This window comes from Salpingoeca rosetta (genome assembly GCF_000188695.1).
Source record: "Salpingoeca rosetta unplaced genomic scaffold supercont1.30, whole genome shotgun sequence".
Lineage (NCBI taxonomy): Eukaryota > Choanoflagellata > Craspedida > Salpingoecidae > Salpingoeca > Salpingoeca rosetta.
The window spans coordinates 337880-351693 of NW_004754904.1; the positions used below are offsets into that span (position 1 = coordinate 337880).

General features: G+C 56.3%; 4 protein-coding genes across 4 annotated transcripts; 2 read left to right on the forward strand and 2 right to left on the reverse strand.

The window, feature by feature from the left end:
- Positions 1-32: 32 nt before the first annotated feature.
- On the forward strand, positions 33-479 carry PTSG_12951 (uncharacterized protein; the record flags this gene model as incomplete). The annotated part of the gene is made up of 1 exon (XM_004989204.1): positions 33-479. The coding sequence occupies one exon, from the start codon at positions 33-35 to the stop codon at positions 477-479; it is 447 nt and encodes a 148-aa protein (XP_004989261.1).
- A 666-nt stretch (positions 480-1145) lies between these two features.
- PTSG_09907 (uncharacterized protein) lies at positions 1146-4759 on the reverse strand. The gene is made up of 7 exons (XM_004989205.1): positions 4142-4759; positions 3603-3761; positions 3351-3483; positions 3027-3193; positions 2657-2725; positions 2308-2430; positions 1146-1993 (listed from the first exon to the last, which is right to left on the reverse strand). Exons 1-7 carry the CDS (start codon positions 4571-4573, stop codon positions 1292-1294), a joined length of 1785 nt encoding a protein of 594 aa, XP_004989262.1. The 5' UTR covers positions 4574-4759; the 3' UTR covers positions 1146-1291.
- A 79-nt stretch (positions 4760-4838) lies between these two features.
- On the forward strand, positions 4839-9029 carry PTSG_09908 (uncharacterized protein; the record flags this gene model as incomplete). Its single annotated transcript, XM_004989206.1, has 2 exons — positions 4839-5004; positions 5240-9029. Exon 2 carries the CDS (start codon positions 5349-5351, stop codon positions 9027-9029), a length of 3681 nt encoding a protein of 1226 aa, XP_004989263.1. The 5' UTR covers positions 4839-5004; positions 5240-5348.
- A 48-nt stretch (positions 9030-9077) lies between these two features.
- PTSG_09909 (uncharacterized protein) lies at positions 9078-13692 on the reverse strand. The gene is made up of 12 exons (XM_004989207.1): positions 13437-13692; positions 13154-13211; positions 12825-12962; positions 12555-12645; positions 12286-12377; positions 11868-11971; positions 11514-11639; positions 11115-11176; positions 10727-10836; positions 10296-10376; positions 9897-10026; positions 9078-9579 (listed from the first exon to the last, which is right to left on the reverse strand). Exons 1-12 carry the CDS (start codon positions 13493-13495, stop codon positions 9476-9478), a joined length of 1155 nt encoding a protein of 384 aa, XP_004989264.1. The 5' UTR covers positions 13496-13692; the 3' UTR covers positions 9078-9475.
- Positions 13693-13814: the final 122 nt, after the last annotated feature.

The window sequence follows — 13814 nt, forward strand, 5'->3', positions numbered from 1 at the left end:
CACAGCTTCTGTCGCAGCATCACCAGCGAGCCATGCAGCCCCACGGCTGGACTCGATGTCTCTCCTCTATTGTACTTCTTCTGACACCAGCCGCATCCTGTTCGCGTTCCATCGCCGTTTCGTTCCGGTTTCACTATTTTTCGTTGTTGTCGTTGTCATTGGCCCTGACTTTGTTGACATGTCACTTGCACCGAGCCGCAAGAGCGACGCTGTCCACCTGCTCATCCTCTTGTGTTTCACAGTTGGGGGGGGGGTGTGGACATGACATGCGCCACTCTTTTTGTTTCGCTTCCTGCAGAACAGCAGCGTCTGAGTGTGGTGCGACGACGCTCGCTCGTTTTGTTCTGGTTGCCCGACGCTTTGTCGTTCGATGCCATTGGGTGCTCTTAAGATATTCTTCTGGTTCTGTACATGAGGCACGCTCTCGCTGTTTATATCCATCGTCGTGTCATGTCTACTCTATTTTCTCTCTTGGGTGAACATACTGGTGCTTCCTGCTTGCTTTCCGTTTTTCCTCCTCTCCTTTTCGTTGCGATCGACGCGCGCCACGTTCCTGCCTGCATTCCCTGCCGCTCGCGTGCATCCCACATTGCCGTGTGCACCACAACTTTTTTCGCACACGCACGCATGTGTGGATGTGGTTGTGGTTGTGCGCGTGCGGGTTGGTATGGGTGGTTGCTGCTCTTCACCGCTTTGGCGCTTCATGCTTCTTTACCTGTTTCTCATTGATTTGCATTGTCAAGCTTGGTGACATCTGTTCCTTTGTCGTCCTTTAACTGCAACCTAATCATCGCGACCGACCGACTAAGCAGCCACCACCACACGATTTTTGCTTCTTTGTCTTCGTGTTGTTGGTTTTGGTTCGGGTTGTAACTGACGCCTCCCCCCCCCCTCTCTTCTTTCGCACGCCTTGTCGTCTGACACCTTCCTTTGTTTTTGTTTTTTCGTTTCCCCTCTTTCTCTCTTGTAAGCACATTCGTAACCAAAGAGCAAGCAAGCTAGCTAGCACTAGCCGCACTGTACTGTTGAATAAACCCATCCCTTCATCAAGCAACAAGCAATGCGTACAGCAGCTCTGTATGTGTGTGTGTGTGCATGCGCGCGTGTATTGAAAATGGTGGCGAGCTGATGCTGAGTTTTCTTGTGAGTGACATTGTGTATTACTGAAAGGACACAGTGAGATCGAACAAAGTAGCAGATGTGCAGGGGTATTGTAACGTTAATTCTTGGGCGCACACACAACCGAACACCAAAGCACCTTCTCTCGCTTTTCTCGCTTCTCAGCGGTCATTTATTGGAGTGTTGGCGATGGGCGTGGAATGCCTGCAAGCAACGACTCTCTGCGCTCAAACGCGTGGCGACGGATGACATGCTGATCCGTCATTGTTGGGGTGATGCGGCCGCATTCACCCTCAATCTCGCCTTCCTCATCGCTCTCATGGATAACTGGCAGCGTGGGTGGTACAGACAGCACACCACCGCTACTGCCACCACGCTGCTGCTGTTGTTGCTGTTGCTGCTGTTCCTCCATGATGAGCGGGTCTGACCGACGCCGCTTGACGCGGAGGCGCGCGAGCCGAATTGCAGCAGCGGCAGTTGTGGTATTTTGCGCGGTCGTGTGCTCTTGTGTTGCTGCTGTGGCTGCTGTTGTTGCTGTTGACTGCGACGATGACGCCCATGTGGTGGTGACGGTTCGATACAGTACGAGGCCTGCAGCACCTGCCATGGCCACCGCTGCGGCAATGCCACCGCCAATCAACACCATATTGGAGACGAACGCAGCCTGTTCATGATCAGCGTTGCCATCACCTGTGCGGCCACGGATCTCCTCCTGCTCTTGACGCTGCTGCTGTTGTTGTTGCGCTTGTTGATCGTGGTGGCGTGAGTCATGGTGTGCTGTGCCGGCTGCTCGCTGCCTTCTCTGTCGCGGGCGCGCCCCATCGTTCCACGCCGTGCATCGCATTGGTGACCACAGCCCATCTGTGCATGTCATCTGCAACCCAGGCCAGGGCGCGGGGGAGGTGTCGAGGAGACAAGGACAAACCGGTGTGAGCAGTGTGTTCACGGCTGTTTGTTTGAAAGCGCTGTCGCCACATCAAGCTGAGGGGAGGGGGGTCGGTGGCGAAGAGAACCAGGCCAGACATAAAGACAGAGCCAGACGGACGAAGATACAACCACGACCTCAGTTTGGTTGAACTCAACATCAAGTAAGTACACTGCACACACACACACAGACACACACACACACACACAGACACACACACACACATAGACACGCAGAGACAATCATGTGCGAAAGGCACCCACCTGGCAGGTTGAGTGGATGGATGGCGCGTCGAATTCGCATGTGCTTCCAGTGGGCATGTTTTCACACTCAACAATATCGCGCTCTGGCGTGTGGGGAGCATCTGTACACAGCGGCTGTGTGCCCTGAGATCAAGAAGCAAGATGTCATTGGGGTGCATGCGTGCATGTGCGTGTGCAAGCACGTGTGAATGCGTGGTGTACACACAACTGCAGCAGTGAATGCACAATGCAGGGCATACCCTCATGACATGACAACACAAGGCGGCTCATGGCAGCTGTGATCCAGACCATGTGCTTGCACCAACACGCGCGTGAGTACAGGGTGAATGCGACGGGTTGATTGACGTACCCTGAACTTTGCTGGCTGTTCGGATGACGGTGCACTTTGGCGCTGCCGGAGAGCTGCACGGCGGGACCGCTGGACACAACAACAACAACAACCGTGGGGACAACGATAGTGGTTGAGTTGACCGTTGTTGGATGAGGTGCGTGGTGTGACCACTACGACACGGGGCTGGGTGCGCTTGCACGGGCATTTAGCAGCAACTACGCGAGCATATGGATTGTCACACACACACGCACACACACGCACATACATACACACACACGCACACACGTGCACATACACACGTGCAAACACACACGTGCACACACACACGTGCACACACACACACACAAGTGTAGACACGTGCGAGCAAACACAGCGAGAGCACACATACTGCGCATTCGTGCGTGTTGCAGGGGAGAATGTTGAGGAGTGGGGGACAGGCGGCACCGTTGCCAGCTGGTTCAATCACAACGTCGCGCCGCATGATACGCACGCCGCCACCACACGCTTTGGTGCACGCTTGCTGCTGTCGCCACGGCCCAACGACACAATCCACATCTATCGCCAGTCCATGCAAACAGCCGCCAGAGTGAGTGAGTGCATGTGCGTGTGTGAGTGTATGTGTGTGTGTGTGTCTGTGTGTGTGCGTGCGTGCGTGAGCATGACTCTGTATCCATAGTCACCTCGCCCCTTGCAGTGTGGATACGTTGCTCACCGTAGGCTGCAGCCGCGTTTGGGTCAATGTCAATCATAGCATCACCGTCCTCTTTGCACGGGAAAGGGTTGCACACCACGGTGCGTGTTGTTGGACCACACTCTGCGCCACCATTGGACGCAGGTCTCAGAACCTGCGTCAATGTCAACGTATACAGGTTCGTGTGTGAGAGTGTGGGTGAAAGTGAGCAGGTGGGTGAAAGTGCGTGTGAGCGCAATGCAGCACGAGCGGCCCATTCGCACACCGCCTCACCTTGCGGCCTTGTCGCTGGGTGCCACGGTTGCACGGTTGAGAGCACCCACCAATGTTCTCCCATTCACTGAGGACACAGTCCACAGACTGTGCCTCAGCATTCCCGTCATCATCGCACGGGTTTTCGTTGCATACGACCTTGCGGACCAGCGCTGGGCACTGCGAGTGATGACAAACATAGTGTGAGCATATTTTGAAGTGGGTGCATACGACTCGGAGGCATGTTGCTTAACGCACAGGGAAACAGAAAGCAAGCTCCGCAGACAGACCGACAGACCGACAGACCGACAGACAGGCAGGCAGACACACAGGCAAGCAGATACACAGGCACACAGACACACAGACACCAGGTAAACAGGCAAACGGGTAGGCAGAGGGACAGACAGACACACAGACACACACAGACACAGACACACACACACACACACAGACATACAGGCACAGACAGACACACACACACACACACAGACATACAGACACAGATACACACACAGATACACACACAGAAACCCCCTCCTCCACCACATGTGCAGACTCACTGGTCGGCCGTTCTCGGAGGGAGGTGCAATCACTTCTCTCATTTGCTGTTGTGTGCCCCCGCCACAAGCGTGGGTGCAGGCGCTGACATCCACCCAGTCTGACACAACGCAGTTCTGTTCCCCCTGCGCCATGCGCGTTTCCTTGTCGAGCACTCGCGCACTGCCTTGCTGGTGGTGCTTGTGCTTCTGTTGCTGCTCTTCCTGATGAAGTGGGGAGCCGATGTGAACGCCTCTTGCGCGTAGCTTTGCCGACGCAAGGCCTGGCTGGTACTCCTCGGCATTTTCGCTGCCAGGCAGTGCAGCACCGTCTTTTGTTGTTGTATCTCCTGCTGCCCGCACGGCTCGCGTGCTCACCAACACACTCGTCAACACCACCGCAACTGCCACCAGCAGCACCTTCCCGACAGCTGCTGTTTTCGATGTGGATGGCATCGCTGCTCTTTTCTCGTCGTGCTTCAGCCGCCCCTCTCAATCTATCTGCCCGTCTGTTCCTGCCACCGTCTTGGCTGCGATGCACACACCATTCACTCGCGCACACTCTCTTGGCAAGTGAGTGGTGCGCTGCGAGAGCGATACGGAAGTCAAGGGCACCAAAGCATCGCACACATTCCATCACCACCAGCGTTGTTTTGGTTGTCGTCCGGATTTTCCTTGAGGAGCAGGAGGAGCTTCAAGGACACACCTCAATAACTCATCTGCCACAGCCGCACATCTGCCAGACAACCTGCCATCACCGCCACCATGATGAAGTTCCGAACCTTCCAAATCCTCGGCTCTCCTCGCTGTCCCCACTCTCCTCACTGTTGCTTCCCCCGTCTGCTCTCTTGGCCAGTGCATCACACCCACCATGCAAGCGAAAACAGGCGAGTGTCATTACGCACACACGCGCGTGCGTGCCACGAACAGCACCACAGCACGCGCCGCTTTTATTTGCTTTGGTTGCTTCGCATCTCTCACCTCCACACTTACACACACACACACTCTCTCTCTCACTCACTCACTCACTCACTCACTCACACACATACATACACACACAATACACACACACACACTTTCACACACATACATATACACACACACACTCACACACACACACAGAGCAGGGCACAGTCTGCACTGCTGACGCTTGACAAGGCCCGATCCCTGCAACAACCAGAGAAACAAAAGCACCAGCAGGACCGCAACCCGGCTCGTGAGTTTACCAGCAATGGCACCACAGCAGGTGCAGATGCTGGCGCTGGTCGCTGCGCTTGTGGCGCTCGTTGTTGAGCGTTCGGACCCAACAGATGCGCTGGTCATCGCCAACAGTCGCCTGGAGGTGTGCGAGTCCACAAGCGCCACGAACCAGCCGCTGTCGTCACTCGGCGGCACTTGCAAGAAGAAACTCGTCATGACCCTGTCCATCGGCAACGGGCAGCAGCTGCCGGAGGTGGTGGAGGTCACCAACTACATCGAGAACGGCCAGGAGAAGCCCCTTGGACAGCGATATCGCATCTACCCGACCAAGAGTGACGCCTTCGTGAACTACCCGCTCGTGTACCAGTCGAGCATCAACTCCCTCCCGTACGAGCACTGGTTCAAAGTCAAGCGCAGCAACACGCAGATTGCGTTCTTCTTCGACCCATGCCGCGACGCGCCAACGGCCGAGCACCCCACGTGCGGGTACTTCGTGCGCAAGGGCGAGCGCATCCCCAACTCGCAGGGGTTCTGCTGCAAGTGCAAGTTCTTTTCTGGTGGCGGCAACAATGCATACAGGGGTAACCTCAAGTGCAGGCTGTACAGCCCGCACTACTCCTCGGCACACTGCCTGCGCTTTTGGCCCAACTGGTACGACGCATGGGAGCTGGATCGCGCGCAGGTCTCGCACACCATCCGCCTCGCCGTGTACAAGGAGACATCGTTCAACGGAACCATACCCGAGCCAACCCAGGCGTGCAAGGACAGCAACGCGAGGCCAACGAGGCGCGTCAACGGGTTCGCCTTCTACTGCGTGGACGTGCTGTTGATTGGCGTGCAGAACAAGGTTGCGCGCAGCACGAACGGCACCGTCATCGCCACGTACCTGGGCGACCTCGCGCCAAGCATTTTTCCGCACGACCTCACCACCCGCGTCCTGCTCACGCCCAACTTCTACCAGTTCGAGAACTCCACCGACCCCATGTTCCCGTTCCGCCGCTCCCCCGCGCACTGGCTGCTGCTCGACAAGACAGACGTGGACCTGAGCGGCGAGACGTGCAACAAGCCGGGGGTCAGCTTCACCGCCTTCTACCAGCACGGGAAGAGCGGCGGGTGCAACATGGACCCGTTCTCGTGCCTGGACAACCAGCCAGCGCACCTCGTCGCCCAGGACCTCGACCGGTTGGCCGCTGGTAGGGCGGCTCAGTACATGGCAGGCAGGCTGGGGCCACCGCTTGTCAAGCGGCAAGCCGTCGGTGAGCGTGTGCAGAATATGCTGGCATTCAAGGCCGACATCCCGCAGGAATCGCTCTACACGCTGGAGATTGAGGCGGACGACAGCCGCATCTTCGTGCTCGACGTCTCCTTCAGCATCTTCGAGCTTGGCGTGTATGGCCTGGCCTCCGTCTCTCGTGACATCTTCCTGTGGATTGAGCTTGCACGACTCGACAAGCGCCCGTCAACCGTGTACCTCAGCGTCGAGTGCTCAGACCTCGTCCTCCCCGTGCCGACAACAGCGATATCGTGGAAGCAGACAGACACGGGCCACCTCCGTGACGCCATCATCCCGCTCCGCACCAGCAGCACGCAGGAGGTCGTGCACACGTGCCGCGTCGAGGCCAAAAACGCCCGCGGGCGCATCACAGACACCGGGTTTGTCGCCTTCAAGACCACTGCCACATGCGCCTGCCTTGGGCTGTGCGACTGCACGTGCGTGGGGGATCAGCCCGTCGCTTGCTGGGACGACGATGAACCACTTGGCAACCGCGACGCAGATCAAGGCGACGACGACGACGCCCTTGGCTTGGATGACTTTGGTAAAGGTCTGGGCAAGTTCTTTGATCGCCTGGGGCTCAGCCTGCCGGGCGTGCTTGGCATTCTTGGCGGCCTCGCTGCGCTGGGCGGCCTGGCCATGTGCATGAAGTTTGGGCTGCTGCCATCCATGCTGTCGTGCGGCACACGCGCGCTGTGCTCCGCCTGTGGGTGCGGCATGTGCGGTGGTGACGAGGACGACGATGGCATGGGCGGCAACACCACCACCAACAACACCAACAGCAGCAACCCCACGCGCAGCATCTGGGGCCGGCGACAGGCCAACACCCGCCCGACAACCACCAGGCGTGGCCGCACCCGCAACAGGAGGGATGCACGTCGCCCGCGTGTCGATCGATACGGCAGACCTGTGCCGCGGGGGCGAGACGACGGGCGGCGTGGGCGCAGGGAGCGGGAGTTGAGGCGCAGGAGGGCAAAGGAGACGCACATTGGGTGCTTTGTGGACAAGCATGGCAGGTACTACGTCAAGGGTGCAGACGGCAAGCGGAAGTACGTGCACAGGAAGAAAGACTTGAGGAAGGTGGAGAAGATGGAGCGGAGGAGACTGAAGGCGATGAGGAGGGCGGAGGAGAAGATGAGGAAGAGAGAGGCACGAGGCAGGCGAGGTGAGAGGGACTTGAGCAATCGGAAGGAAGCACAGGTGAAGACGAAGATGAAGAAGGAGCAGATCAAGATGAACGCGGTGCTGAAAGGAAAGACGGGCAAGGCAGCAAAGGTGGCACTGGAAAAGCACAACAAGCGCATGCGAAAGTACGCCAAGGATCTACGCAAGGCGCAGGTCAAGGGCGAGCGACGTCGAGTGGACAAGAGGAACAAGGCTCTTCACAAGACAATGGGGAGTGCCGCTCGTCATCGCGGGCGCATTGGTGCTGTACCGCCACCACCGCCACCACTGCCACCGCAAGCAACGGGAGCAGCAGCAGCAGGAGCAGTTGTGATGGCGGGTGCGTACGACCCAGTGCACGAGCGCTACTTGCAAGAACGCGAGCGGCAAATCCAGCTTCGCACGCAGCTTCAACACCAGCAACAACAGCACCAGCAGCACGCGTTTCAGCGCGCGTCCATCCGCACACGCCGTGTTGGTGAGGATGATGATGCGTGGATGTCAGACATGATTCGCAGGCACAACCGCCCGCTTGCACGCGGCCTGTCACACCTGACATCAGCCTTCTCGCTGGTTTCGCGTGGTGGCAGCGACCGCCGCCGGTTCACACGGCGCAGGCAAACGCAACGCAGACGCAGCTATGGTGATCGCCATGACGGTCGTGGTGGTGGCAATGGTGGTCGTGGTGGGGACAATGGTCTTGGGGAGTACATGTCAGTTGGCTATGCCAGCTCCACCACGACGCTGTGTTCTGTTGCGCCGCCACGCCATCAGCAGAAGCAGCAGCAGCAGCAGCAGCAGGTGCCAGTGGTGCAGGTGCACATTCAGCAGCCGCAACCAGTAATGCAACAGCAACAGCAGCAACAGCAACAGCCTCCATCCGGGGTCGTGGCACAGACACTGCCACGGCCTCCTCCATCACAACAACAGCAGCAACAGCAGCAGCAACAGCAGCAGCAGACACGCCAGCTGCGCCCTGTTGTGTTGGCGACGCCGCCGCCCCCACCGCCGCGCCAATTCCCACCAGCACCATCTGCACCACCGCGCGAGGGGGACCCACACGAGAGCACAGAGAAGCAGCAGAAGCGGCAGCAGCAGCAGCAGCATGATGGGAGTGCTGTGACATCGACCGCTACTGGCAGTGGTAGTGGCAGTGCAAGTCATGCCGCGGCGATGTTTGATGAAATATTCACACAGGACCACGTCAGCATCCCGGAGACCCAACAGCAGCAGCAGCAGCAGCAACAGGGGAAGGGCTCAGGCACAAAGCAGTAACAGCTGTGTGTCTGTGTGTGTGCCTCTTACGTCGCTTATGGCTTTGATCTGCGGCTGCGTGTTCATTTCGTGATTGTTGGAAGAGAGGAGTTGTGTATTGGAGAGACAAAGACGACACAGCGCGATGCTAAAAGAGGTGTTGTTGTTGTTGTTGGTGGTGGTGGTGGTGGCTTGAGGAGAAAAGCGAAATGGCATACAGTGGTGTGGTGTGGAATGACAAGACAAAAACAACTGGAATACACAAGCTGAAGCCTGAGAACGATGGCAGGAAGGGCGAACGCTTCAACGGCGTGCGGGTAAACACTTTCACAAACACACACACACACAGAAATGAGGCAGTTTGTTGCATTTCACACGCATGCACGTTAATGCACGAAGCAAACGTACACGTGTAGCCGTGTATGTGCGTGTGCGAGTGCGTGTGCATGCATGCGTACTCGTGTACATCAGTGCGCATCAGCGTCGTCGGGCTGCGGCTTTGGGGTGATGCTGAACACCTTGATGCCAAAGCTCTGGCTGATGTCGAGGCAAATCTGGATGCCGTAAATCCCTGATATGGGTGGTGATGGTGTTTGTAGTTGTTGTGGAGTGGCGACGGTTGTTGTAGTTGTAGTAGTGTGTGTTGTGTGTGCGTGTGTTGTGTGTTGTGTGTGCGTGTGTTGTGTGTTGTGTGTGCGTGTGTTGTGTGTGTGTGTGTCAACACGCCACTGGTGAGTGCACACGCGAAGAGGAAAAATGTGGTGCAAACCCACCACCACCACAACCACCACCAGTGCAACCACTACTGCCTCCATCTCACACACAATGCCAGCACGCAAGCCGGCAGCCGCCTTCCACCAATCACGCGCGCAAGACCCCCACACGTACAGAGGTCGATGAACCAGAAGATGCAGGCAGCCAGGAGGAACGTGTGGCCGTCCATGAAGAACGTGCCGCCAGCGCTGATGTACGACAGGAGCGGCACCGCGTGCGAAATGTCAAACTGCGGAACGGGCGACTGGTGGTGGTATTGTTGTGTGGTGTTGTGTGGTGTTGTGTGGGCACGTGTGCGTGCGATGACCGGTGAGCATGTGTACTGATGAATGGAAAATCAACACTCATGCATCAATATCAACAGAATACATCTCTTCACTCAACACACACGCACACACACACTCGCACACAGAGAGCCACGTAAAACAAGCACTGCTCTGTGTGTGTGTGTGTGTGTGTGTGTGTGTGTGTGTGTGTGTGTGTGTGTGTGTGTGTGTGTGTGTGTGAGTGCACCTTTGTCATGTGAGCGACGATGAGCTGGCACGTGATTTTGGCGGATGCGCAGCCCGCGCCGAGGATGAAGATGGCCGGCAGCTGACGGTGTTGTCATCGTGGTGGTGGTGGTGGTAGTGGTGGAGGTGTTGTCATCGTGGTGTTGTCATCGTGGTGGTGGTAGTGGTAGTGGTGGAGGTGTTGTCATCGTGGTGGTGGTAGTGGTGGTGGTGGTGGTAGTGGTGATGACGGTGGTGTTAGTGTGAAGAATTGTTGCAAGATGTACCACGAATACAGGCATACCACAAACAAACAAACCAAACGAACCAAACAACCGAACGAACGAACAAACACATAAACAAACGCGCGCACACAACAAACCAAAGCGCACACAACAAACAAAGCACACACACGCAAACAAAGCACACACAGACGCATACGCACACACGCACATCGCTTGCGGCTTCGAGGCTGTGCATGTGCCAGACGCCAAGGCACCACGCAACGAGAGCGGTCATGGGCGACAGGATGCCGGTTGCCGCCGCTGATGTGTTCGCAGGGCCTGCACACGTCGCGCGCGCGAGTGTGTATGCGTGTGTGTATGTGTGTGTGTATGTGTGTGAGTGTGAGTGACTGAGTATGTTTGTTGTGCTGACAATGAACCGTTAGTACGTACACGCGGTGGTGTGTGGTGCAGTTGGGTGTGCTAGAGGGATGTATAACTTCAGATACAACATGGAAACTTGCACGAGTGCAATCGATAAGCCTCAATGGAGCGAGACAGAGGTTCACGCATGGTGTTCCGAAGAGGGCGCGGTTGGCTGTGATGTGCAGTGTCACCTGATCCGCCTTCCCAGATGGAGTTGTAGTAGGACGCCATGGTGAACGCAGCAACAGCCAGCCTGCAGAGGCGGAGAGTTGGGGCGAGTTGGGTAGAGAGGGTTGTCGTGAGGTGACAAGGTGGAACCAACACGAAGGAAAGCAGCGCCATGTCTTGGAAATCCACACAGACACACACACAGGGAACAGCAAAACAAACCAAGCAAACAATAAAGGCACAGACACACATACACATGCACACGCACACACATGCACACGCACACACACACGGACACACACACACACACACACGGGCACACACATGCACACGCACGGGCACACACACACGAACACACACACACATGCACACATGCACACACACATGCACACGCACGGGCACGCAGAGACAGCGCGACTCACGTTGGGACGAGGACAAACTGGCGAGCGGGAAAACCAAAGACTTCAGCGCCCCAGATGCCCTCGCCAAAGATGGCGGTGAGCAGGTGCACCATGATGATCGTCCACTGGGCCTCAGTCACATCAACCCTGCGCATGTGTGTGTGTGTGTGTGTGTGTGTGTGTGTGTGTGTGTGTGTGTGTGTGTGTGTGTGTGTGTGTGTGTGTGTGTGTTGGATGAGGGGCGATAGCGGCACGACAAACGTTGAACAAGGTCGTCCACCCATTGCAAAGACACAATACACCTCACCACATCATGACACACGACAACACAACTCCACTACAAACATTCCTCCTCCGCCCCTTTCGTGAGCGTACGTGTTGAAGTGAACGCGGCCCTTGACGTAGCATTCCCAGTGGGCAAAGTAGAACAGGCAGATGGCTTGCGCAGCCGTCAGGAATCCAAGCAGCGAGCTGCCAACCTGATTGTTTGTTGTTGTTGTTGTTTAAGTTGTTGTTGTTTCAGTCGTTGTTGTTGTTGTTTAAGTTGTTGTTGTTTCAGTCGTTGTTGTGGTTGTTGTTGTTTCAGTCGTTGTTGTGGTTGTTGTTGTTGTTTAAGTTGTTGTTGTTGTTGTTGTTTAAGTTGTTGTTGTTGTTGTGAGAACAGAGGCAAGGAGCTTTGGATGCAACGTGTGCTGCAGGGAATACGAGGAAGTGGGCCGCAATCAGACAAACCTACACAACACACAACACGCAGCAGCATACAGCAGCACAACACAGTCTCAAAAGCAGTCACCTGAAGGGCGGTGAGGACGCCGACGACGACAACAGAGGTGGAGACAGAGTCGCAGCCGTGATCAAACAGCTCACCGAGCGGCGTGGCGCTCCCTGATGGAAACGGTGGTGTGGTGACATGGGCAGCGACCGTGTGTGTGTGAGAGAGAGGGGGGTATGCGCACACGGCACTTTGTGGTTGAAGGAACAGCAGGCATTCAATCCAACGCTTGACGACATCGCGCCTGGTGACAGCCACATTCATGGACACACACACACACACATACGCACCAGTGCGGCGGGCCTGCTTGCCGTCAATGTTGTCCAGAGACTGATAGAAGAAGATGCCGAGCGCACACAACACGTACACCCACGATGGCACCTGCAACGGCAATAGAGGCTCAATTAATGAGTTGATTGAAGACCAAACGCCTCGTGGCAGTGCAACACACCTTTAAGTCGTCCAGGTCACGTACTCACACACCCACATACACACACGCACACGCAACTGCACATGCACACACGTACGCACACGCAACCGCACACGCAAACGCAACACACCTGCACGCCTTCTTCCATGCTCGGGTTGTAGAAGACGACGAGCGCCGTGGTGATGACGTTGACCATGAGACCCACCCAGGTGAGCAGGTTTGGGGCAACCCACATGGGCACTTGCTCAACAAGCCATTTCCAGAACACCTGTTGAGCAGCAGCGTGGGCCGTGAGTGGAGTTAGAGGGGCATCCCACTTGTTTTCGCTCGCGTGTGCACGTTGAACATCCAAGTGCAACAAACCAACCAACCACCAAACAAGTTGAACCACACACACACACACACACACACACACACACACACACACACACACACACACACACACACACACAAACTGACGTTCATGTAAGGGTCGAGAATGGACTGGCCCTTGCTCTTGTACTGGTGCTTCTTGAGGCTGCTCACAGCAAGTCAGAAGGAAGGCAGTTGTCCAGTGAGTTGAGCAACAGGTGCATACGCACGTGGACATGAATGAGACAGTAGGAAGCACAAGCTAGACGGGAGCTTGCATATACACTAATGGCAATCCACCTGCCACTCACACACATACACACACACACACACACACACACACACACACACACACACACACACACACACACACACACACACACGACCGCACCGGTCGATCTGCGACTCGAGCAGAATCCGACGCTTCGTATCCACAGCACGGCGCGTCATGTTGGGACACAAACCCGTACAGAGAGAGAAGAAGGAGGGGGCAAGGAGGGTCAAGGGAACAAAGATGGATGGATGGAAGGCCACATACAAAGCACCACCACACACAACAGTCAATGAACGCTGCCACTGACGCTGTCTCACTGCCCTCGCCGCGATTTGCGAATTGCACCACGTTGCAAGTTGTTGCACTGGTGACAGACTATTAAAAGTACAACCGTGCTACACATATGCCTTGACAACCCACTCAAATCGCACTGGCCAGCAACACACACACACACACGCCGGAAAAAAAAATAAAATTGTGCACTCGCGCTGTGGC